The 27,607-nt window shown below is 42.9% G+C and overlaps 1 protein-coding gene across 1 annotated transcript in view; it reads right to left on the bottom strand.

Moving 5' to 3' along the window:
- LOC120019913 (carboxyl-terminal PDZ ligand of neuronal nitric oxide synthase protein-like) overlaps nucleotides 1-27,607 on the bottom strand; it is a 47,097-nt gene that overhangs the window by 4,986 nt on the left and 14,504 nt on the right. Inside the window, exons 3-7 of the mRNA XM_038963322.1 lie at nucleotides 14,718-14,810; nucleotides 12,448-12,506; nucleotides 11,082-11,190; nucleotides 5,523-5,667; nucleotides 4,216-4,340 (exon numbers count right to left, since the gene is read on the bottom strand). Coding sequence (XP_038819250.1) covers nucleotides 4,216-4,340; nucleotides 5,523-5,667; nucleotides 11,082-11,190; nucleotides 12,448-12,506; nucleotides 14,718-14,810 — 531 coding nt within the window. The remainder of the gene's footprint in view (nucleotides 1-4,215; nucleotides 4,341-5,522; nucleotides 5,668-11,081; nucleotides 11,191-12,447; nucleotides 12,507-14,717; nucleotides 14,811-27,607) is intronic.

Here is a 27,607-nt window from a genome sequence, read left to right as displayed (position 1 = left end):
ACAATCTGGTTTGATGGAGTTTATCTCAGCTCATCTCAGCTCATAGAGGATCATCATTAGATTATTAGTTCATTAATTAAAGTATATTGATGGTATACAGTAGAGACAGACCAGACCGTTCAACTGTCCTCTACTCTAAGTGCATCGATGACATTGTCCCACAGTGACCGTACGTACATATCCCAAACAGAAGCCATGGATTACAGGTAACATCTACACCGAGCTAAAGGCTAGAGCTGCAGCTTTCAAGGAGAGGCACACTAATCCGGACGCTTATAAGAAATCCGACTAATCATCAAACAGGCAAAGTGTCAATAGAGGACTAAGACTGCATCCTACTACACTGGCTCTGATGCTCGTCAGATATGGGAGGGCTTGAAAACTATTACGGACCACAAAGGGAAACCCAGCCGCGAGCTGCCTAGTCACGCGAGCCTATCAGACATGCATGAGAGCACCAGCTGTTCCAGACGACTGTGTGATCACACTCTCCATAGCCAATGTGAGCAAGACCTTTAAACAGGTCAACATTCACGTGTTTTCACTGACATTTTCTACCTCGCCCTGACCTAATACCTACATGTCTCAAAGAGACCAGCATCTTGTGCCCAAGAAAGCGAAGGTAACCTGCCTAAGTGATTACCGCCCTGTAGCACTCACGTCGGTAGCCATGAAGTGCTTCGAAAGGCTGGTCATGGCTCACATCAACACCACCATGCCAGAAACCCTAGACCCACTCCAATTCGCATACCACCCCAACAGATCCACAGATCCTCAATCGCACTCCACGCTGATCTTTCCCACCTGGACAAAAGGAACACCTATGTGAGAATGCTGTTCATTGAATACAGCTCAGCGTTCAACACCAGGGTGCCCAAAAAATGCTTAGTCCCCTCCTGTACTCCCTGTTCACCCACGACTGCGTGGTCAAGCACGACTCCAACACCATCATTAAGTTTACTGACGACACAACAATTGTGGTGCCAGGACAAAAACCTCTCCCTCAATGTGAGCAAGACAAATGAGCTGATCGTGGACTATAGGAAAAAGAGTGGAAACAGGCCCCCATTAACATCGACAGTGGAGCGGGTCGAGAGTTTAAAGTTCCTTGATGTCCACATCACCAACAAACTATCATGGTTCAAACACACCAAGACAGTCGTGAAGAGGGCACAGCACCTTTTCCCCCTCAGGAGACTGAAAAGATTTGGCATGGGTCCCCAGATCCTCAAAAAGATCTAGAGCTGCACCATTAAGAGCATCCTGACTGGTTGCATCACTGCCTGGTATGGCAACTGCTTGGCTTCTGACCGTAAGGCGCTACAGAGTAACTGTGTATGGCCCAGTACATCACTGGGGCCAAGCTTCCTGACATCCAGGACCTTTTTACTAGGCGGTGTCAGTGGAAGTCCCAAACAATTGTCAAAGACTCCAGTCACCCAAGTCATAGACTGTTAAAATAAATATTATTTCACCTTTATTTAACCAGGTAGGCCAGTTGAGAACAAGTTCTCATTTACAACTGCGACCTGGCCAAGATAAAGCAAAGCAGTGCGACTCAAACAACAACACAGAGTTACACATGGAATAAACAAACGTACAGTCAATAATACAATAGAAAAAGTCTATATACAGTGTGTGCAAATGAGGTAGGATAACGGAGGTAAGGCAAGTAGTGATGCTAGTCGGACGGGCAGGTGCGGGTGTAACCGATGTGAAATGGCTAGCTAGTTAGCGGGGTGTGCGCTAATAGCGTTTCAATTGGTGACGTCACTCGCTCTGAGACCTTGAAGTAGTTGTTCCCCTTGCTCTGCAAGGGCAGCGGCTTTTATGGAGCAACGGGTGCTATACTGTTACACGGGCAGCGATCGGTTGAAAAGCATGCGTTTAGTTGGATGCCACGGAAGGAGTGTTGTATGGCATTGAAGCTCGTTTGGAGGTTTGTTAACACAGTGTCCAAAGAAGGGCCAGATGTATACAGAATGGTGTCGTCTGCATAGAGGTTGTTCACTGTTCACTCTGCTACCGCTCGGCAAGCGATACCGGAGCGCCAAGTCTAGGACCAAAAGGCTCCTTAACAGCTCCCACCCCCAAGCCATAAGCCATAAGAACAATTAATCAAATGGCCACAATGTATGCCTCCCCCCCTTTGTGTTTACATTGCTGCTACTTGCTGTCTATTATCTATGCAGTCACTTTCCAAATGACCTGGACTAACCTGTACCCCCACACATTGACCTGGGACCGGTACCCCTGTATAAAGCCTCGTTATTGTTATGTAATTTTCTTGTGTTACTTTTTGATTTTATTATATTTTTCTACTTTAGTTTATTGGTAAATGTTTTCTGAACTCTATTTCTTGAACTCCGTTGTTAGATAAGACGTTTACTGTAAAACAAGACATCTAGAATACACAATACTATCATCATCTTGCTAACAACCATTGGCTCAAACACAGAAGTCCCCCACCATAGACCTTATCATATCAATATGGAATGAGAGAGAGAGAGAGAGAGAGAGAGAGAGAGAGAGAGAGAGAGAGAGAGAGAGAGAGAGAGAGAGAGAGAGAGATAATAAATAGTGAGTGGGTTGTATGACACTGGTTAGTAGAGCACTGGAGGGCATCATGCTGTGTTTTCATCAATAAAACATAGGAACACATTAATATTACAGCACCACCCTATGAAATATTTCTCGACCTTATGACAACAAACACAAGATAACAACAAACAGGAGATAACATCTCAGTTCCACACTAGATGCTTAAGTAGTGTTTGTTAATCTGCAAAAAGCTTCAACGTGGGACCGTCATAGGATGCCACCTTTCCAACAAGTCAGTTCGTCAAATTTCTGCCCTGCTAGAGCTGCCCCGGTAAACTGTAAGTGCTGTTATTGTGAAGTGGAAACGTCTAGGAGTAACAATGGCTCAGCTGTGAAGTGGTAGGCCACCCAACCTCACAGAACGCGACTGGCGAGTGCTGAAATCCGTAGCGCGTAAAAATCGTCTGTCCTCGGTTCCAACACCGAGTTCCAAACTGCCTCTTGAAGCAATGTCAGCACAAGAACTGTTCGTTGGCAGCTTCATGAAATGGGTTTCCAAGGCCGAGCAGCCGCACACAAGCCTAAGATCACCATACGCAATGCCAAGCGTCGGCTGGAGTGGTGTAAAGCTTGCCGCCATTGGACTGGAGCAGTGGAAACGCATTCTCTGGAGTGATGAATCACACTTCACCATCTGGCAGTCTAACGAACTAATCTGGGTTGGGTGGATGCCAGGAAAACGCTACCTGCCACAATGCATAGAGACAACTGTAAAATTTGGTGGAGGAGGAATAATGGTCTGGGGCTGTTTTTCATAGTTCAGGCTAGACCCCTTCGTTCCAGTGAATGGAAATCTTAATGCTACAGAATACAATGATGTTATAGATTCTGTGCTTCCAACTTTGAGGCAACAATTTGGGGAAGGCCCCTTCATGTTTCAGCATGACAACGTGTCACGCCCTGATCTGTTTCACCTGTCCTTGTGCTTGTCTCCACCCCCCTCCAGGTGTCGCTTATTATCCCCGGTGTATTTATCCCTGTGTTTCCTGTCTCTCTGTGCCAGTTCATCTTGTTTTGCCAAGTCAACTGACGTTTGTCCTGGCTCCTATTTTTCCCAGTCTCTGTTTTTTCCTTGTCTTCTTGGTTTTAAGAACTCTCGCCTGTCTCCGACCTGCCTTTTGCCTACCCCTTTTGTTCTAATAAATATCGGAGCTCAATCATTTGCCTCCTTTCTCTGCATTTGGGTCTCGCCTTGTGCCCTTATACAATGCCCACGTGCACAAAGCGAGGTCCATCGAGAAATGGTTTGTTGAGATCGGTGTGGAAGAACTTGACTGGCCTGCACAGAGCCCTGACCTCAACCCCATTGAACACCTTTGGGATAAATTGGAACGCCGACTGCGAGCCAGGTCTAATCAACCAACATCAGTACCCAAACACACTAATGCTCTTGTGGCTGAATCGAAGCAAGTCCCTGCAGCAATGTTCCAAAATCTAGTGGAAAGCCTTCCCAGAAGAGTTTGCTGTTACTGCAGCAAAGGGGGGACCAACTCCATATGAATGCCCATGATTCTGGAATGAGATGTTTGATGAGCAGGTGTCCACATACATTTTCTGTTGCAAGACGTTTCGTTACAGTGTGATGTAATGAATAAGACTCAGGTCATACAGTACCTTCCCATCTTTACTAAGAAGGTCCTGGCTTTTGGTCTTGTCCAGGTCAGATGACAAACAGTCGATGCTCTCCTCTGTGGTGGCTTCAAGGTCGGTCGAATCAGACAATGCCAACCTCGTCTTGGCTGAATGAGAGAGATGGATGGAGAGAGATGGATGGAGAGAGAGATGGATGGAGAGAGAGAGAGATGGATGGAGACAGAGAAAACAAATCATAAACATACTAAAATAGGGACCAACTACCACCAGCAAAAACGTATAACATAACCCATTCCTTTTATACAAACTAATTGTATTTTAGAGATTTTTTCAGATCCAAAGACGCTTGAAACATCGAATCAGAATTTGGCTGCTCTCCACTCTCTCTAGAGTCACACTCTAACTGATTGAGTCTCAGAAGAGAATGTCCCCACAGTGCAAATATAGAACAGTATGTACTAGGTAATAAGATGGTTCTAGGTAATAGGACGCTACTAGGTAATAAGATGGTTCTAGGTAATAAGATGGTTCTAGGTAATAGGACGCTACTAGGTAATAAGATGGTTCTAGGTAATAAGATGGTTCTAGGTAATAAGATGGTTCTAGGTAATAGGACGCTACTAGGTAATAAGATGGTTCTAGGTAATAAGATGGTTCTAGGTAATAAGATGGATCTAGGTAATAAGATGGTTCTAGGTAATAAGATGGTTCTAGATAATAAGACAGTACTAGGTAATAAGATGGATCTAGGTAATAAATGGTTCTAGGTAATAAGATGGTTCTAGGTAATAATATGGTTCTAGGTAATAAGCTGGTTCTAGGTAATAAGATGGTTCTAGGTAATAAGATGGTTCTAGATAATAAGACAGTACTAGGTAATAAGATGGATCTAGGTAATAAGATGGATCTAGGTAATATGATGGTTCTAGGTAATAAGATGGTTCTAGGTAATAATATGGTTCTAGGTAATAAGATGGTTCTAGATAATAAGACAGTACTAGGTAATAAGATGGATCTAGGTAATACGATGGATCTAGGTAATAGGACGGTTCTAGGTAATAAGATGGTTCCAGGTAATAAGATGGATCTAGGTAATAGGGCGGTTCTAGGTAATAAGATCGCTCTAGGTAATAAGATGGCTCTAGGTAATAAGATGGTTCTAGGTAATAAGATGGTTCTAGGTAATAAGATGGTTCTAGGTAATATGATGGTTCTAGGTAATAAAATGGTTCTAGGTAGTAAAATGGTTCTAGGTAATAAGATGGTATTGGGTAATAAAATGGTATAAGGTAATAAGACAGTATGGTGCGTGGGCAAGTGAGTCACACCTGGCACGGCGTCTTCCCCATCTGCGTCGGCAGCATTGGTGTCCAGTCCATCCTCAGAGCTCTGCTCCCCTGTCTGCTGCAGGGTCAGCTGGTGGCACACGTCAAAGGCCTGGCCCACTGTCCGCACAATGCGCATGGCCTGGGACTATAGGGGTGAGGGGTGGAAGAAAAGGGGAGAGGGAGGTGAGTGGAGGGAGGGAGGGGGAGAGATGGTGAGGGAGGGAGGGGGAGAGATAGGGAGGGAGGGAGGGGAAGAGACAGGGGAGGGGGGGGGGACAGAGGAGGGAGGGAGAGAGAGACGGGGGAGAGAGAGGACAACAAAAGGAGGGAGGAGAGGTTTTGACGGCACAGTAATTCAGTAGGTACATGCTGTCGTTGTAATGGATTGGTTCATTCTAGAGCCGTAGGATCTCAAGCTTTTCCTTTAGACCCTACAAGGCACAACGAACTCAAAAATCCATTGATTATATAGATTATATAGATTATATAGCCAAAATAATTCAATATTTCCAACGTTATACATTCTTGCCCTTAGAGCAATAATGCCACAAGGCCCGAAGGTGGGTTGTCTTGGGCACTCAGCGGCACATTGACAAGGTGCTTATAAAATGCCTCACATTCATACTGTGGAGGAATGCTGCCACAAGGCTGTCCATCACTACTGTGTGCTCCTATGGTGCAACAATAATAACCATCGTTATATGTTTATGATATTCTGTGTTACCTATGTATAGTAAGTACCATACTGTACCGTATGGCGATCATTTGGGCTATTTCCAGTAGATGCCTCAATCCAAAAAGATCACCACTAATTTTCATTTTACATGGCCCAACCGGAAGTGAACTCACGACCTTTGAGATACTAGCACTGCTCTCGAAAAATAACCATCTGGACCACAAGGCCAATTTAGTAATTTCAGGATTCTATCAACCCAACAGTGATCAATGGGAGCCATGGTTACCAAACCCAGTATCAGCAGTTTACCCTCCACTCCTCTGGACAAAGTTTGATCTGGAAGTCCAAGATAAGAGGTTCAGGGCTGGAGGCATCTGAGAAGCGTGACTACACCATATAGGGGATTACATCCTGTGTCTTTACTTTCTGGTACAGATCGCAGGTGGTACAGGTTGCAAATGTCAGAATTAAAAGCCTCTTTCACTCTGACTGAATCCCTATGTAGTGCCCTACTTTTGACCAGGGCCAATAGGGAATAGGGTGTCATTTGGGACGAATTAGTATGCTGCTTCAATCAGTCACTGTCAACGGTACATGCCTGGTATCCATGGTGAAGGTATGGGAGTCAACCTCACTGGAAGGGTTGTTATCCAGGCTTTTGTAATGAAGAACATTTCCGCTGTTTGATATGCAGCTATGGGGTAGTCACGTGCCATTCTTTTCTACGAGCATTTTTCTATCGTGCAGAGTTGAAAGTCATCAGATGTGTGTACTGTGTGCAACTGTGATCTTGTAGATGAGACAATGTGTGTGTGTGTGTGTGTGTGTGTATAGACAAAGCTCTCTATTGATCCAAGAGTCCCAAGGCTCCTTTAATGCATCATGGCACAGTCCCTATACCTAGCCCCCTTCCCTAAGCAGCTGCTGCCACATATCTGATACCCTGTAGAGATAAACGGATTATACACCACAGATTATATACCACGGATCAAATACCACGGATTATATACCACAGATTATATACCACGGATTATATACCACTGATTATATACCATGGATTATATACCACGTATTCTATGCCACGGATTATATACCATGGATTATATACCACTGATTATATACCACAGATTATATACCACTGATTATATACCATGGATTATGTACTACGGATTACATACCACGGATTATATACCACGGATTATATACCACGTATTCTATGCCACGGATTATATACCACTGATTATATACCACAGATTATATACCATGGATTATGTACCACGGATTATATACCACGGATTATATACCACAGATTATATACCACGGATTATACACCACAGATTATATACCACGGATCAAATTCCACGGATTATATACCACAGATTATATACCACGGATTATATACCACTGATTATATACCATGGATTATATACCACGGATTATATACCACGGATTATATACCATGGATTATATACCACTGATTATATACCACAGATTATATACCACTGATTATATTCCATGGATTATGTACTACGGATTACATACCACGGATTATATACCACGGATTATATACCACGGATTATATACCACTGATTATATACCACAGATTATATACCACAGATTATATACCACGGATTATACACCACAGATTATATACCATGGATTATATACCACGTATTCTATGCCACTGATTATATGCCACTGATCTGGATCCTGTGGATAATTTACATCTCATACCCAGCCCACTCCCACAGCGATACACACTGTTTTAACCATAGAATTACATAGAAGATATATAGAAAGTATTCACACCCCTTGACTTTTTCCACATTTTTTGTTACAGCCTGAATTTAAAATCGATTAAATTTAGATGTTTTTGTCACTGGCCTACACACAAAGTGGAATTATGTTTTTATAAATGTTTACAAATGAATGAACAATTTAAAACTGAAATGTCTTGAGCCAATAAGTATTCAACCCCTTTGTTATGGCAAGCCTAAATAAGTTCAGGAGTAAAAATGTGCTTAACAAGTCATATAATAAGTTGCATTGACTCACTCTGTGTGCAATAATAGTGTTTTTAACATGATTTTTGAATGACTACATCATCTCTGTACCTCACACATACAATTATCTGTAAGATCCCTCAGTCGAGCAGTGAATCTCAAACACAGATTCAACCACAAAGACCAGGGAGGTTTTCCAATTCCCCGCAAAGAAGGGCACCTATTGATAGATGGGTAAAAATAAAAAAGCAGACATTGAATATCCCTTTGAGCACGGTGAAGTTATTAATTACACTATGGATGGTGTATCAATACACCCAGTCACAACAAAGATACAGGCGTCCTACCTAACTCAGTTGCCGGAGAGGAAGGAAACCACTCAGGGATTTCACCATGTGGCCAATGGTGACTTTAAAACAGTTACAGAGTTTAATGGCTGTGATAGGAGAAAACTGAGGATGGATCAGCAACATTGTAGTTACTCCACAATACTAACTTAATTGACAGAGTGAAAAGAAGGAAGTCTGTACAGAATACAAATACTCCAAGATATGCATCCTATTTGCAATTAGCCATTAAAGTAAATCTTCAAAAAAATGTGGCAAAGAAATGAACTTTTTGTCCTGAATACAAAGCATTATGCTTGGGGGGCAAATCTAACACAACACATCTCTAAGTACAACTCTTCATATTTTCAAGAATGGTGGTGGCTGCATCATGTTATGGGTATTCTTGTTATCGGCAAGGACTAGGGAGATTTTTATGATAAAAATAAACAGAATAGAGCTTAGCAAAGGCAAACTCCTAGAGGAAAACTTGGTTAAGTCTGCTTTCCAACAGACACTGGGAGACATATTCACCTTTCAGCAGGACAATAACCTAAAATACAAGGCCAAATATACACTGGAGTTGCTTACCAAGACGACATTGAATGTTCCTGAGTGGCCTACTTGTTACAGTTTTGACTTAAATCGGCTTGAAAATCTGTGGCAAGACTTGAAAATGGCTGTCTAGCAATGATCAACAACCAACTTGACAGGGCTTGAATTTTTTTTTAAGAAATAATGTGCAAATATTGTACAATCTAAACTCAGCAAAAAAAGAAACGTCCCCTCACTGTCAACTGCGTTTATTTTCAGCAAACTTAACATGTGTAAATATTTGTATGAACATAGCAAGATTCAACAACTGAGACATAAACTGAACAAGTTCCACAGACATGTGACTAACAGAAATGGAATAATGTGTCCCTGAACAAAGTGGGGGTCAAAATCAAAAGTAACAGTCAGTATCTGGTGTGGCCACCAGCTGCATTAAGTACTGCAGTGCATCTCCTCTTCATGGACTGCACCAGATTTGCCAGTTCTTGCTGTGAGATGTTACCCCACTCTTCCACCAAGGCACCTCAAGTCCCCGGACATTTCTGGGGGGAATGGCCCTAGCCATCACCCTCCGATCCAACAGGTCCCAGACGTGCTCAATGGGATTGAGATCCGGGCTTTTCGTTGGCCATGGCACTGACACTCCTGTCTTGCAGGAAATCATGCACAGAACGAGCAGTATGGCTGGTGGCATTGTCATGCTGGAGGGTCACGTCAGGATGAGCCTGCAGGAAGGGTACCACATGAGGGAGGAGGATGTCTTCCCTGTAACGCACAGCGTTGAGATTGCCTGCAATGACAACAAGCTCAGTCCGATGATGCGGTGACACACCGCCCCAGACCATGAAGGACCATCCACTTCCAAATCGATCCCGCTCCAGAGTACAGGCCTCGGTGTAATGCTCATTTCTTCAACGATAAATGCGAATCCAACCATCACCCCTGGTGAGACAAAACCATGACTCGTCAGTGAAGAGCACTTTTTGCCAGTCCTGTCTGGCCCAGCAACGGTGGGTTTGTGCCCATAGGTGATGTTGCCAGTGGTGAGGACCTGCCTTACAACAGGCTTACAAGCCCTCAGTCCAGCCTCTCTCAGCCTATTGTGGACAGTCTAAGCACTGATGGAGGGATTGTGCGTTCCTGGTGTAACTCGAGCAGTTGTTGTTGCCATCCTGTACCTGTCCCGCAGGTGTGATGTTTGGATGTACCGATCCTGTGCAGGTGTTGTGTGGTCTGCCACTGCGAGGACGATCAGCTGTCCGTCCTGTGTCCCTGTAACGCTGTCTTAGGCGTCTCACAGTACGGACATGGCGATTTATTGCCCTGGCCACATCTGCAGTCCTCATGCCTCCTTGCAGCATGCCTCCTTGCAGCACGCTCACGCAGATGAGCAGGGACCCTGGGCATCCTTCTTTTGGGGATTTCCAGAGTCAGTAGAAAGGCCTCTTTAGTGTCCTAAGTTTTCATAACTGTGACCTTAATTGCCTACCGTCTGTAAGCTGTTAGTGTCTTAATGACCGTTCCACAGGTGCATGTTCATTAATTGTTTATGGTTCTTTGAAAAAGCATGGGAAACCGTGTTTAAACCTTTTACAATGAAGATCTGTGAAGTTATTTGGATTTTTATGAATTATCTTTGAAAGACAGGGCCCTGATAAAGGGACATTTCTTTTTTTGCTGGGTTTAGGTGTACAAAGCTCTTAGAAAGACTCACAGCCGCCAAAGGTGATTCTAACATGTATTGACTCAAGGGGTTGAATACTTATATAATCAAGACACTGTATATTAGTGTTTTATTTTTCATAAATGTTTTACAAAAGTTATAATTTTTCTTATAATTTTTCTTCCACTTTGACATTACAGAGTATTTTATGTAGATCGTTGACACAAAATGCCAATTAAATAAATGTTAATCCCACTTTGTAACACAACAAAATGTCAAGGCAGTGTGAATACTTTCTGAAGACACTGTAGAATTACAGGATCTCTAAGGTCTTACCTTCCTCTTGGATTTGAAGACATTACAACGGAACATGTTGCTCTGTCCATCTCTCGCAATGTAACTGAAGATCTTCAATTCCTGGGCGTCATGTGACACATAGAAAATCCTAAATGAGATGGGGAAAATGTCTTGAAAATGAGAATTTGATTGATTTCACTTTTAAAGGCCCAATGCAGCCATTTTAAATCAATATCAAATAATTTCTCTGTAATAATTAAGTAACTTACTGTAATAGTTTTCCATTAAAATTCACAAAATTAGCTTTTTAGCAAAAACTATTTCTCGATAAATAATTTTGCTGGGACTGTCTGGGAGAGGTCTGAGTGGGGTTGGGGAAAACTGGAAACTAGCTGTTACTCTCTTGGTTATTGGTCTACTAACCAATTTACTGCCTGTGATGTCACCTGGCAAGCCAAAATCTTCCGCCCATGCAAGCTGTTGATTAGAACGTCCTATGTAGATTGTATTTTCAGGTGCCTCCCGTGTGGCGCAGCGGCCCTCCCCTAACCCAGACAAGGCATCACTACAGATCTGGGTTCAATCATGTGACCGGGAGACCGATGAGGTGGCACACCATTGGCCCAGCGTTGTCTGGGTTAGGGGAGGGTTTGGCTGGCTGGCTGGGGTATCCTTGTCCCGTCGCACTCTAGCGACTTCTTGTGGCGGCCGGGTGCATGCATGCTGACATCGGTCGCAGGCTATACAATGTTTTCATTGACACATTGGTGTGTCTGGCTTCGGGGTTAAGCAAGCAGTGCGACTTGTTAGGGTCATGTTTCGGAGGACGCATGACTCTCGACCTTCGCCTCTCCCGAGTCCGTACGGGAGTTGGAGCGATGGGACAAGACTGTAACTACCAATTGGATATCATGAAAATGGGGTAAAATGTACCCCCCCTCCCAAAATATAGTATTTTCTACTAGGAAATAACACTGATGACATGTTCATACTTTTACAGTGTTAGTTTCATTAATAAAACTGAATTTTGACCTTACTGAGCGTTTAACTACTCAACCAAAAGTCATCAATGTATTAATATACCCCCCAAAAAATGTTCAAGGCTCAGTGCAGTGAAAAACATGATTTTTCTGTGTGTTATATATCTTTCTTTTCCACACTGTGAGGTTGGAATAATACTATGAAATTGTGAAAATTATGATAAAGACTGCCTATAAATGAGATAATAGACCAATAGGAAAGAGACTTCCCAGCCTCTCTTTTTTGACCATTTTAATTGAAAACAATCTCAGTAAGGTACTTCATTATTACCCAGAAAGGATTTGATATTGTGATTTTTAAAAATGGCTGCATTGGACTTTTAAAAAGAGTGTGTATGTTTGAGGACACTTTGACATTCCCTTACCTATAGATGGGGTCTTGTGTTATCATGACTGTGTTGTCATCCCATGACCACTCTTTCCTCTGGAAGACAACCAGAGAACAACACAATGCTGCAATTCACTGCTATGACGTATGACTTAGGGACAGATTTATGAAGTGTTTCACCTAAAATAAATATGGACTTAAACTTTTTTCCAACTGCAGACACTCAACATGGAGGACCTTGCAGCTTCCGTGAAGGACAGAGAGCTATGGCATTCCATCTTTTGGCAAATCAACACATTCCGCATCCATAAGCCATTCCGCCTCCATATGCAAAGAATGTTGATCAGAAAACTGTATTTTTACATTTCAGGATACATTTTTAAATTGCTTTTTTTCTTTTGGCCCTGGAAGGAACAGTTACACACTTCACACTGTTGAAAACATATAACACGCGGAAACTGTAGATGTATAGTGCATTCGGAAAGTATTCAGACTCCTTCACTATTTCCACATTTTGTTACGTTACAGCCTTATTCCAAAATTAATTAAATTGTTTTTTCCCCCTCATCAATCTGCACACAATACCCCATAATGACAATGCAAAAACAGGTTTTTAGAAATGTTTGCAAATTTTTAAAAAATACCCAGAGATATACCATTTACATACAGTAAGTATTCAGACCCTTTACTCAGTACCTTGTTGAAGCACCTTTGCCAGCTATTACAGCCCCGAGTCTTCTTGGGTATAAGATTGGTGCAACTGTATTTGGGGAGTTTCTCCCATTCTTCTCTGCAGATCCTCTCAAGCTCTGTCAGGTTGGATGTGGAGCGTCGCTGCACAGCTATTTTCAGGTCTCTCCAGAGATGTTCAATCAGGTTCAAGTCTGGGCCATTCAAGGACATGGAGAGACATATTTTTTTTTTTTAGCTAGGCAAGTCAGTTAAGAGCAAATTCTTATTTACAATGACGGCTTAGGAACAGTGGATTAGCTGCCTTACTCAGGGGCAGAACGACAGATTTTTACCTTGTCAGCTCGGGGATTCGATCTAGCAACCTTTTGGTTAGCGCCCCAATGCTCTAACCACCAGGCTACCTGCTGCCCCACACTTGTCCCGAAGCGACTCCTGTGTTGTCTTGGCTGTGTGCTTAGTGTCGTTGTCATGCTGGAAGGTGAAACTTCGCCCCAGGCTGAGGTCCTGAGCGCTCTGGAACAGGTTTTTATCAAGGATCTCTCTGTTCCTCCAGACGTGACGCTTGGCATTCAGGCCAAAGAGTTCAATCTTGGTTTCATCAAACCAGAGAATCTTGTTTTTCATGGTCTGAGAGTCATTTAGGTGCATTTTGGCATACTCCAAGCGGGCTGTCATGTGCCTTTTACTGAGGAGTGGCTTCCATCTGGCCAATCTACCGTAAAGGCCTGATTGGTGGAGTGCTGCAGAGATGGTTGTCCTTCTGGAAGTTTCTCCCATCTCCACAGAGGAACTCTGGAGCTCTGTCAGTGACCATTGGTTTCTTGGTCACCTCCCAATCTCCCCCTATTGCTCAGTTTGGCCGGGCGGCCAGCTCTAGGAAGAGTTTTGGTGGTTCCAAACTTCCTCCATTTAAGAATGATGGAGGCCACTGTGTTCTTGGGGACCTTCAATACTGCAGAATGTTTTTGGTACCCTTCTCCAGATCTGTACCACAATCCTGTCTCGGAGCTCTACGGACAATTCCTTCGACCTTATGGCTTGGTTTTTGCTCTGACATGCACTGTCAACTGTGGGACCTTATATAGACAGGTGTGTGCCTTTCCAAATCATGTCCAATCAATTGAATTGACCAAAAGTGTACTCCAATCGAGTTGTAGAAACATCTCAAGGATGATCAATGGAAACAGGATGGACCTCAGCTCAATTTTGAGTCTCATAGCAAAGGGTCTGATACTTATGTAAATAAGGTATTTCTGCAAACAATTCTAAAAACCTGTTTTCGCTTTGTCATTATTGGGTATTGTGTGTAGATTGCTGAATATTTTTTATTTATTTAATCCATTTTAGAATATGGCTGTAACGTAACAAAATGTGAAAAAGTCAAGGGGTCTGAATACTTTCCGAATGTACTGTATGTATCATTGACTTCAGTGTAATATGATAATTGATGTTAGTGTGCATTATGGACACTACACAAGACAGCCAAACTCATACAATGTAAATTGAAGGGGACTAAGAAAAAGTCTCCAATACAATGATAGAATAATTCCTAATAAAGAACAACGTTTTGACATTCTGTCTTCATCGGGGTGTCATCTGTCGAAGGGGCCTTACCTTTTTCTTTTTTCTCAAAACCACCCTTACACCATCGGCAGACACAATGATGTTGACTTTCTTCTTCTTCATGTTCTTCAATTTGAATTCATACTGTAGGGGAGGGGGGGGGGGGGGGGGGGGGTGGATGTCAATTAGATAGATTTGTACATGAAATTGGAATGTCAAATAACCCATACAATTATACGCTATACAGTATGGACTACCATGGATTTTGGTGTCCATTCTTATTCAAGAAGTAAACTGAAAGTTCAATTCCTCAACCTTGTCCAGAGATACCTGATGTAATGGAATGAAAACATGTACCACTAACAGGGAGTGAGTACTAACAAGCAGTGAGTACTAACAGGGAGTGAGTACTAACAAGCAGTGAGTACTAACAGGGAGTGAGTACTAACAAGGAGAGAGTACTACCAGGGAGTGAGTACTAACAAGCAGTGAGTACTAACAGGGAGTGAGTACTAACAAGGAGAGAGTACTACCAGGGAGTGAGTACTAACAAGGAGTCAGTACTAACAGGTAGTAAGTACTAACAAGGAGTGAGTGCAAACAGGTAGTGAGTACTAACAGGGAGTGATTACTAACAGGTAGTGAGTACTAACTGGGAGTGAGTAATAACAGGCCGTGAGTGGTAACAGTTAATGAGTACTAACAGGTAGTGAGTACTAACTGGGAGTGAGTACTAACAGGTTGTGAGTGGTAACAGGTAGTGAGTACTAACTGGGAGTGAGTACTAACAAGGAGTGAGTGCTAACAGGGAGTGACTACTAACAGGAAGTGATTACTGACAGGTAGTGAGTACTAACAGGTAGTGAGCACTAACAGGTAGTGATTACTAACATGTAGTGAGTCCTAACTGGGAGTGAGTGGTAACAGTTAGTGAGTACTAACAGTTAGTGAGTACTAACAAGGAGTGAGTACTAATAGGTTGTGAGTGGTAACAGGTAGTGAGTACTAACAGGTAGGTAGTGGTAACAGGTAGTGAGTACTAAGAGTTAGTGAGTACTATCAGGTAGTGAGTACTAACTGGGAGTGAGTACTAACAGGTTGTGAGTGGTAACAGGTAGTGAGTGGGAACAGGTAGTGAGTACTACCAGGTAGTGAGTACTAACAGGTAGTGAGTGGGAACAGGTAGTGAGTACTAACAGGTAGTGAGTACTAACAGGTAGTGAGTACTAACAGGTAGTGAGTGGGAACAGGTAGTGAGTACTAACAGGTAGTGAGTACTAACAGGTAGTGAGTACTAACTGGGAGTGAGTACTAACAGGTTGTGAGTGGTAACAGGTAGTGAGTGGGAACAGGTAGTGAGCACTAACAAGTAGTGAGTACTAACAGGTAGTGAATACTAACAGGTAGTGAGTACTAACAGGTAGTGAGTACTAACAGGTAGTGAGTACTAACTGGGAGTGAGTACTAACAGGTAGTGAGTACTAACAGGTAGTGAGTACTAACAGGTAGTGAGTGGGAACAGGTAGTGAGTACTAACAGGTAGTGAGTACTAACAGGTAGTGAGTACTAACAGGTAGTGAGTGGGAACAGGTAGTGAGTACTAACAGGTAGTGAGTACTAACAGGTAGTGAGTGGGAACAGGTAGTGAGTACTAACAGGTAGTGAGTACTAACAGGTAGTGAGTACTAACAGGTAGTGAGTGGGAACAGGTAGTAAGTACTAACAGGTAGTGAGTACTAACAGGTAGTGAGTGGGAACAGGTAGTGAGTACTAACAGGTAGTGAGTACTAACAGGTAGTAAGTACTAACAGGTAGTGAGTACTAACAGGTTGTGAGTGGTAACAGGTAGTGAGTACTAACAGGTAGTGAGTACTAACAGGTAGTAAGTACTAACAGGTAGTGAGTACTAACAGGTAGTAAGTACTAACAGGTAGTGAGTACTAACAGGTTGTGAGTGGTAACAGGTAGTGAGTACTAACAGGTAGTGAGTACTAACAGGTAGTGAGTACTAACAGGTAGTGAGTACTAACAGGGAGTGAGTACTAACAGGTAGTGAGTACTAACAGGGAGTGAGTACTAACAGGTAGTGAGTAGTAACAGGTAGTAAGTACTAACAGGTAGTGAGTACTAACAGGTAGTGAGTACTAACAGGTAGTGAGTACTAACAGGTAGTGAGTACTAACAGGTAGTGAGTACTAAGGGACAGATTAAAATTGACAACTTACGGTGTCATAAAAAAAGCGACCCCTCCCCAAAGTTACAAAAGGTTCCACATGACCCTCCCCTTGTACTATAAAATAAAATGAACACCTTCCCTCCTCATAGAATTAACTCAAAATATGGTTTACAACCACAAATAACACTAACTAACTGTAGCGACCCTGTGTTTATAAACGTGGATATCGATTTTGCCACTTCAGCATGCTTTTGTGGCACAGTCAATACCACACACGGCTCTGGGCCAGAAGGTTGAGGGTTCGCCGACCACCACAGACGAGCTCACTCTACCTGCCTGTTTCATTACACAACCATCAGAGACGGCTGCCGACAATGGTCAGCTCTGGGGAAATCAGTTTTTCAACATTTTGATGCCATATTTATAATCATATAAAATATATGCAATGAATTTTCCACCAACAGGTTTCTGTGCCAGTGCACCACACAACCAATAGACAAAGCATACTGACATCGGGCACTTCAAATCAAATCTTATTGGTCACATACACATGGTTAGCAGATGTTATTGTGAGTGTAGCGAAATGCTTGTGCTTCTAGATCCGACAGTGCAGCAATATCTAACAGGTAATATCTAACAATTCCACAACAAAACCTAACACACACAATCCAGTGAAGGAATGGGATGAGAATATATAAGTATAAAATATATGGATGAGCAGTTACAGAGCGGCTAAGATGCAATAGATAGTAAAGAATAGATAGTGAAGGATACAGTACATATGAGATGAGTAATCCGAGACATGTAAACATTCTTAAAGTGGCATTATTAAAGTGACTAGTGTTCTATTTATTAAAGTGGCCAATGATATCAAGTCTGTAGGTAGGCACTCTGTGCTATTCGTGGATGTTTGCATTTTCAACGCTACAATAAATAGACTACGTCAATCTTGACCTTGTAGGTTTACCCAGTATCGACGGCTTGGCTTGGCAATCTCTAAATGTCATTCAACTTCCTTGTGTTTTGTAACAGGTGTCTCTTTCCATTCATCAATTGACCGCTGCACAGTTTGAATTGATTGATTTTATTTGTTAGATAAACAAAATACATATATAGACAAAGATTATTTAAATTACAGAGATACAGACACATTACAGAGATACAGACGCATTACAGAGATAGAGACAACCTTACAGAGATAGAGACACATTACAGAGATACAGACACATTACAGAGATACAGACACATTACAGAGATACAGACACATTACAGAGATACAGACACATTACAGAGATACAGACACATTACATAGATACAGACACATTACAGAGATAGAGACACCTTACAGAGATAGAGACACATTACAGAGATACAGACACATTACATAGATACAGACACATTACAGAGATACAGACACATTACAGAGATACAGACACATTACAGAGATACCGACACATTACAGAGATACAGACACATTACAGAGATACAGACACATTACAGAGATACAGACACATTACAGAGATACAGACACATTACATAGATACAGACACATTACAGGGATACAGGCACATTACAGAGATACAGACACATTACATAGATAGAGATTCATTACAGAGATACAGACACATTACAGAGATACAGACACATTACAGAGATACAGACACATTACAGAGATACAGACACATTACAGAGATAGAGACACATTACAGAGATACAGACACATTACAGAGATACAGACACATTACAGAGATACAGACACATTACAGAGATAGAGATTCATTACAGAGATAGAGATTCATTACAGAGATAGAGACACATTACATAGATACAGACACATTACAGAGATACAGACACATTACAGAGATAGAGACACATTACATAGATAGAGATTCATTACATAGATACAGACACATTACAGAGATACAGACACATTACAGAGATACATTACAGAGATACAGACACATTACAGAGATAGAGACACATTACAGAGATACAGACACATTACAGAGATACAGACACAGTACAGAGATACAGACACATTACAGAGATACAGACACATTACAGAGATACAGACACATTACAGAGATACAGACACATTACAGAGATACAGACACATTACAGATATAGAGATGAAAAAATGCTCAACCTCCAGATGAGTACGAGGGGGGAGTTTAAGTACGATTCTTATAAGCTCGTTTGGCTGGAAGCTTATTCTTTAGATGTTTGTGGCTACTGGTGAACCATGACGTGCAGCATAATCAAAGTGACACTGGACTAGTGCACTTGCCAGAGTCTTCAGGGTGTCTATAGCTAGGTTTCCATCCTATTGGCGACAGATTTTCATGTGAATATTAAAAAATCTTCATAACAACAATGTGCCATTTCAGAGTTTCCTTTAAGGCATATGGTCATCCATATGCATTCAGATCCAACCTGGCGCCCATATGCATTCAGATCCAACCTGGCGCCCATATGCATTCAGATCCAACCTGGCGCCCATATGCATTCAGATCCAACCTGGCGCCCATATGCATTCAGATCCAACCTGGCGCCCATATGCATTCAGATCCAACCTGGCGCCCATATGCATTCAGATCCAACCTGGCGCCCATATGCATTCAGATCCAACCTGGCGCCCATATGCATTCAGATCCAACCTGGCGCCCATATGCATTCAGATCCAACCTGGCGCCCATATGCATTCAGATCCAACCTGGCGCCCATATGCATTCAGATCCAACCTGGCGCCCATATGCATTCAGATCCAACCTGGCGCCCATATGCATTCAGATCCAACCTGTCGCATCAAGCAACATCAATAAACAATGGATATTGGCCAAATGAGCTACATTTACATGTCCTTAAAAACAACCTATAACAAATTACAAAAACACTATTCCTTGTGTTTCGATGTATAGCATATGCAAAACTTTATAGCCTATTTTTTATTTGTATTTTTTCTAGGCTACTTACCTAAAACAATAACTGTCCACCTCACGGTTCAGCTGATATGAGCACTAAATGTATCAGGACAGTGTATGTATAGGCCTGTAGGCTTAGCTGTCCACTGTATGATATTCATACTTCAATAAATACATTTGAGAAAAGGCAGAGACCTTCGGTCGAACCCCAGAGAGATAGAGATACTGTATCCCGGTGGCATGCTACGACACCGACACCTATTTATTTATGTCAGATAGCTACTGTGTGTGCTATACAGATATAGACGTATAGAAGGTACGGTAATTCTTACATTTTCTATCCAAATATTTTGTATAAAAATAAGCATTATATTGTTAGATTATAGGAGTAACTCTGGTAGGCCTGAAACAGTCTTCCTCAAGTTCAACCGTTGAAGTCATTTGTAGCTCCGTCGTATCATAGGCCTGCAGTAGTTACAGCTTAATAAGAGCCAAACCAAACCTTCACCAACATTTCTAAACGCTATTCAGGTCATATCAAAAGTAAGTCAAGCCATTGTTTATAGGGAAAATACGAGCAGAAGAGTGAATGTAAACCAGGGAAATAAACACACTACCCTCCCTGTGTCCACCAAAACAAACACATACCCTCCCTGTGTCCACCAAGACAAACACATACCATCCCTGTGTCCACCAAAACAAACACACTACCCTCCCTGTGTCCACCAAGACAAACACACTACCCTCCCTGTGTCCACCAAAACAAACACACTACCCTCCCTGTGTCCACCAAGACAAACACACTACCCTCCCTGTGTCCACCAAAACAAACACATACCCTCCCTGTGTCCACCAAGACAAACACACTACCCTCCCTGTGTCCACCAAAACAAACACATACCCTCCCTGTGTCCACCAAAACAAACACATACCCTCCCTGTGTCCACCAAGACAAACACATACCCTCCCTGTGTCCACCAAAACAAACACATACCCTCCCTGTGTCCACCAAAACAAACACATACCCTCCCTGTGTCCACCAAAACAAACACATACCCTCCCTGTGTCAACCAAAACAAACACATACCCTCCCTGTGTCCACCAAAACAAACACATACCCTCCCTGTGTCCACCAAAACAAACACATACCCTCCCTGTGTCCACCAAAACAAACACATACCCTCCCTGTGTCAACCAAAACAAACACATACCCTCCCTGTGTCCACCAAAACAAACACATACCCTCCCTGTGTCCACCAAAACAAACACATACCCTCCCTGTGTCCACCAAAACAAACACATACCCTCCCTGTGTCCACCAAAACAAACACATACCCTCCCTGTGTCCACCAAAACAAACACATACCCTCCCTGTGTCCACCAAAACAAACACATACCCTCCCTGTGTCCACCAAAACAAACACACTACCCTCCCTGTGTCCACCAAAACAAACACATACCCTCCCTGTGTCCACCAAAACAAACACATACCCTCCCTGTGTCCACCAAAACAAACACATACCCTCCCTGTGTCCACCAAAACAAACACATTCCCTCCCTGTGTCCACCAAAACAAACACACTACCCTCCCTGTGTCCACCAAAACAAACACATACCCTCCCTGTGTCCACCAAAACAAACACATACCCTCCCTGTGTCCACCAAAACAAACACACTACCCTCCCTGTGTCAACCAAAACAAACACACTACCCTCCCTGTGTCCACCAAAACAAACACACTACCCTCCCTGTGTCAACCAAAACAAACACATTACCCTCCCTGTGTCCACCAAAACAAACACACGACCCTCTCCAAAGAAAATAAGAAAGTTTGACAACTCTTCCCTATTTTGGACCACCCCTCCCCCAGTAAATTTCGATCTGTCCCTAACAGGTAGTAAGTACTAACAGGGAGTGAGTACTAAAGTATTTAGCATTGATATCCCTACAAGACACCATCTGCTGCTGAGAATAAATCAAAGTTTGAGTCTACACAAAGGCTGAAGAAAAGTGGCAAAGTCAGATTGTAGAGCTGGTAAAGTCTCCAACAGAAAAGTTCCCCCCCAGAGTGCATTAGACATGAAGGAAAACTCAGTAGTGTGCACCACTTTTATCCTTCCCCTTCATTAGTTAGACTTGTTAGATGTGTTCCCTCTGCCTGTACTGTAGTCTAAGGGACCAGACATCAGGACCAGACATCTAAAAGAAACTGTTTTTTCCCCAAATTAGGAAATATATCAGAAGTCCAATTGATCAAATGAGGACTTTTATCAAATTATCACTTTTCCACTTCTGATCTTCAACCAGAAGACTAATCAGGATCCTCTCATGTCAGAGGTTTGAAGCTATGTCCTGCTGCCTTTCTCCCTGTAAAATAGAATGATATTCAGACTGGGTTTTTTTTACACTAATTGGGTGACTTTTTAACTCCTTTTTAGTTTTGGACTATGGACTATTTCATGGGCTGTACTACTGTTTAATATTTCACTGTATTGCTGTTTGACTGTATTGTCTTGCTGGGTATATTACTGTATTTTAATATATCCTGTGCCTACCAGCAATAAATGCCCCCCTGGGATGAAAAAAAGTGTATTAAATTTGTAACCCACAAAGTTCCATGGTTCCTTGAGATGTGTATAGGCGGTCACTGCCTAGCCACACACATAGTCACTTGCTGGAGTGTATTCATTAGCCGCACACCATTGCAAAACGTTTCACACTATAAAAACGTTTTTGCAACGGAAAACGTTTTGGACAAATTCAGGTAGGTCTCTTTGGTTCCTACACTCTTATAAAAAAAATGGTTCCAAAAGGGTTCTTCGGCTGTCTCCATAGGATAACCCTTTCTGGTTCCAGGTAGAACCCTTTGGGGCTCTAAAGGGTTCTACCTGGAACCAAAAGGGTTCTACCTAGAACCAAAAGGGTTCTTCAACGGGTTGTCTTATGGGGACAGCCGAAGAGCCTTTTTAGGTTGTAGATAGCACCGTTTTTTCCTAAGAGTGTAGTGAATACACCCCTCGTTTGAGTAGAATGTTGGGGTCAGAAATGTTTGGTAACAAGAAATAGTTTATTCACTTGATAGTGTGAATATTTTTTTCACACTATCAAGTGAAAGACTCAAATCAATCAAATGTATTTACAAAGCCCTTTTTACATGAGCAGGTGTCACAAAGTGCTTATACAGAAACCACTGGAGGTTGGTGGCATCTTAATTGGGGAGGACGGGCTTGTGGTAATGTCTGGAGCTGAATAGGTGGAATGGTATCAAATACATCAAACACTTGGTTTCTATGGGTCCTCAGATACTCAAAAGGTTCAACAGCTGCACCACCGAGATCATCCTGACTGGTTGCATCACTGCCTGGAATGGAAACTGCTCGTCCTCCGACCACAAGGCACTACAGAGGGTAGTGCGTACGGCCCAGTACTTCACTGGGCTAAGCTTCCTGCCATCCAGGACCTCTATATCAGGCGGTGTCAGAGGAATGCCCTAAAAATTGTCAAAGACTCCAACCACCCTAGTCATAGACTGTTCTCTCTGCTACCGCACAGCAAGTGGTACCGGAGCGCCAAGTCTAGGTCCAAAAGGCTTCTTAACAGCTTCTACCCCCAAGCCATAAGACTCCTGAACAGCTAATCAAAGGGCTACCCAGACCCCTCTTTTACGCTGCTGCTACTCTCTGTTTATAATCTATGCATAGGCACTTTAACTCTACCTACATGTACATATTATCTCAATTGCCTCGACTAACCTGTGCCCCCACACATTGCCTCTTTACTGGTACCCCCTGTTTATAGCCTCACTACTGTTATTTTACTACTGCTGTTGAATTATTTGTTACTTTTATTTTCTATTTTCTATTTTTTACTAAACACTTAACTTCTTAAAGCATTGTTGGTTAAGGGCTCGTAAGTAAGCATTTCATTGTAAGGTCTACACCTGTTGTATTCGGCGCATGTGACAAATAACATTTGATTTGATTTGATTGTGGTGCCATTCCATTTGCTCCGTTCCGGCCATTATTATGAGCCGTTCTCCCCTCAGCAGCCTCCTGTGACAGAAACCCAGCCTAAAACCCCAAAGGCAAGCAATGCAGATGTGAAAGCACGGTGGCTAGGAAAAACTCCCTAGAAAGGTTGGAACCTAGGAAGAAACCTAGAGAGGAAGCAGGCTCTGAGGGGTGGCCAGTCCTCTTCTGGCGGTGCCGGGTGGAGATTATAAGAGTACATGGCCATTAAGGCCAGATCGTTCTTCAAGATGTTCAAACGTTCATAGATGACCAGCACGGTCAAATAATAATCACAGTGATTGCAGAGGGTGCAACAGATCAGTACCTCAGGAGGAAATGTCAGTTGGCTTTTCTTAGCCAAGCATTCAAATCAAAGTTTATTTGTCATGTGCGCCGAATACACCAGGTGTAGACCTTACAGTGAAATGCTTGAGGTTGAGACAGAAAGTAGAGAGGAAGAGAGAGAGGAAGGGAGAGACTTCTCAACGACATTGTATTGATCATCAAGAGAAGTTTCCTTTGCGTGGACTACTGACAATCCATTACGTTTACCTAGGTACCTATCCAAAATTGGAATCCGTAACGTAACTTCCGGAGTACCCAAACTCAGTAACGTAATCTGATTACTTTCCATTAAGAGGCAATAGAAGACAAAGGATCCATCAAACGCATTTGGTGTGTCATCATAGTGGTCTCTGACTTGTGGTCAGACTCGCTCAGGAGGAACAAACTTAAACGTGCGTCATATTTCAACGCTGAATTGAATGTCATTGAGAAAACAGAAAGATGTCATCATGTCTTTTTTTGCAAACATCGTTTCTGAATTGAAAAGTAATCTAAGAAGTAATCATCGAGTTTTTCAAAAGTATCTGTAATTTGATTACAATATTTTTGCTGTTAACGTAATTGATTACTCTTATAGTTTTTAGTAATCAGATTACATGTAACCCTGACTATTGATTACCAGGACCCAAACTGTGGAAGGCTTTTTCTAAAGGCTACTTATATATTTTGGGGTTTTCTCTCTGGACAATTTTATACTGAACAAAAACATAAATGTATTTCCCGAGTGGCGCAGTGGTCTAAGGCACTGCATCGCAGTGCTAGAGGTTTCACTACAGACCCTGGTTCGATCCCAGGCTGTGACAGAGCCGACCGGGAGACGCATGAGGCGGTGCACAATTGGCCCAGCATCGTTAGGGGAGGTTTTGGCCGGCCGAGATGCACTCTAAATCAAATTTTATTGGTCACATACACATATTTAGCAGATGTTATTGCGGGTGTAGCGAAATGCTTGCGGCGGGCCGGTTGCATGCACGCTGACTACGGTCGCCAGCTGTACGGTGTTTCCTCTGACACATTGGTGCGGCTGGCTTCCGGGTTAAGTGAGCAGTGTCTCAAGAAGCAGTGTGGTTTGGCGGGGTCGTGTTTTGGAGGACGCATAGCTCTCGACCTTCGCCTCTCCCGAGTCCGTACGGGAGTTGCAGCGATGGGACAAGACTGTAACTACCAATTGGAAATGATGAAAAAGTACAACAAAAAATATATATACATATAAACGCAACATGTAAGTGTTGGTCCCATGTTTCATGAGCTGAAATAAAAGATCCCCGAAATGTTCGATTTGCACAAAAGCTTATTTCTCTCAAATGTTGTGCACAAATATTTTTGCATCACTGTTAGTGAGCATTTCTACTTTGACAAGATAATCCATCCACCTGACAGGTGTGGCATATCAAGAAGCTGATTAAACAGCTTTACACAGGTGATTAAACAGCATTACACAGGTGCACCTTGTATTGGGGACAATAAAAGCCCACTCTAAAATGTGCAGGTTTGTCAAACAACAACAACATGCTGACTGCAGGAATGTCCACCAGAGCTGCTGCCAGAGAATTGAATGTTAATTTCTCTACCATAAGCCGCATCCAACTTCGTTTTAGAGAATTTGTCAGTACTTCTGACCAGCCTCACAACCGCAGACCATGTGTAACCACCCCAGCCCAGGACCTCCACATCCGGTTTCTTCACCTGCGGATGGGCGGAGCGGGTGTGTGGGGGGGGGGGGGGGGGGGGTGCTGAGGAGTATTTCTGTCTGTAATAAATCCCTTTTGTGGGGAAAAACACATACTGTTTGGCTGGGCCTGGCTTCCCAAATAGGTGAGCCTGGCTCCCAAGTGCGTGGGCCTATTTTCACCTTTATTTAACCAGGTAGGCTAGTTGAGAACAAGTTCTCATTTGCAACTGTGACCTGGCCAAGATAAAGCAAAGCAGTGTGACACAGACAACAACACAGAGTTACACTTGGAGTAAACAATAAACAAGCCATTAACACAGTAAACAAGTCAATGACACAGTAGAAAAAAGAAAGTCTATATACAGTGTGTGCAAAAGGCATGAGGAGGTAGGCAATAAATAGGCCATAGGAGCGAATAATTACAATTTAGCAGAGTAACACTGGAGTGATAAATGAGCAGATGATGATGTGCAAGTAGAGATACTGGTGTGCAAAAGAGCAGAAAAGTAAATAAAATTAAAACAGTATGGGGATGAGGTAGGTAGATTGGGTGGGCTATTTACAGATGGACTATGTACAGCTGCAGCGATCGGTTAGCTGCTCAGATAGTTGATGTTTAAAGTTGGTGAAGGAAATAAAAGTCTCCAACTTCAGCGAATTTTGCAATTCGTTCCAGTCACTGGCAGCAGAGAACTGGAAGGAAAGGTGGCCAAATGAGGTGTTGGCTTTGGGGATGTTCAGTGAGATATACCTGCTGGAACGTGTGCTACGGGTGGGTGTTGTTATCGTGAACTGAGATAAGGTGGAGCTTTACCTAGCATAGACTTAGAGATGACCTGGAGCCAGTGGGTCTGGCGACGAATATGTAGCGAGGGCCAGCCGACTAGAGCATACAGCTCGCAGTGGTGGGTGGTATAAGGTGATTTGGTAACAAAACGGATGGTACTGTGATAGACTGCATCGAGTTTGCTGAGTAGAGTGTTGGAAGCTATTTTGTAGATGACATCGCTGAAGTCGAGGATCGGTAGGATAGTCAGTTTTACTAGGGTAAGTTTGGCGGCGTGAGTGAAGGAGGCTTTGTTGCGAAATAGAAAGCCGATTCTAGATTTGATTTTGGATTGGAGATGTTTAATATGAGTCTGGAAGGAGAGTTTACAGTCTAGCCAGATACCTAGGTATTTATAGTTGTCCACATATTCTAGGTCGGAACCGTCCAGGGTGGTGATGCTAGTCGGGCGGGCGGGTGCGGGCAGCCCGGTTGAAAAGTATGCATTTGGTTTCACTAGCGTTTAAGAGCAGTTGGAGGCCACGGAAGGAGTGTTGTATGGCATTGAAGCTCGTTTGGAGGTTAGTTAGCACAGTGTCCAAGGAAGGGCCAGAAGTATACAGAATGGTGTCGTCTGCGTAGAGGTGGATCAGGGAATCGCCCGCAGCAAGAGCGACATCATTGATATATACAGAGAAAAGAGTCGGTCTGAGAATTGAACCCTGTGGTACCCCCATAGAGACTGCCAGAGGTCCGGACAACATGCCCTCCGATTTGACACACTGAACTCTGTCTGCAAAGTAGTTGGTGAACCAGGCAAGGCAGTCATTAGAAAAACCAAGGCTATTGAGTCTGCCGATAAGAATACGGTGATTGACAGAGTCGAAAGTCTTGGCCAGGTCCATGAAGACGGCTGCACAGTACTGTCTTTTATCAATGGCGGTTATGATATCGTTTAGTACCTTGAGCGTGGCTGAGGTGCACCCGTGACCGGCTCGGAAGCCGGATTGCACAGCAGAGAAGGTACGGTGGGATTCGAAATGGTCAGTGA

Source organism: Salvelinus namaycush, chromosome 25, assembly GCF_016432855.1.
Source record: "Salvelinus namaycush isolate Seneca chromosome 25, SaNama_1.0, whole genome shotgun sequence".
Taxonomy (NCBI): Eukaryota; Metazoa; Chordata; class Actinopteri; order Salmoniformes; family Salmonidae; genus Salvelinus; species Salvelinus namaycush.
The sequence above is the reverse complement of the archived record's forward strand: the minus strand, read 5'-3'. Positions and strand labels throughout refer to the sequence as shown.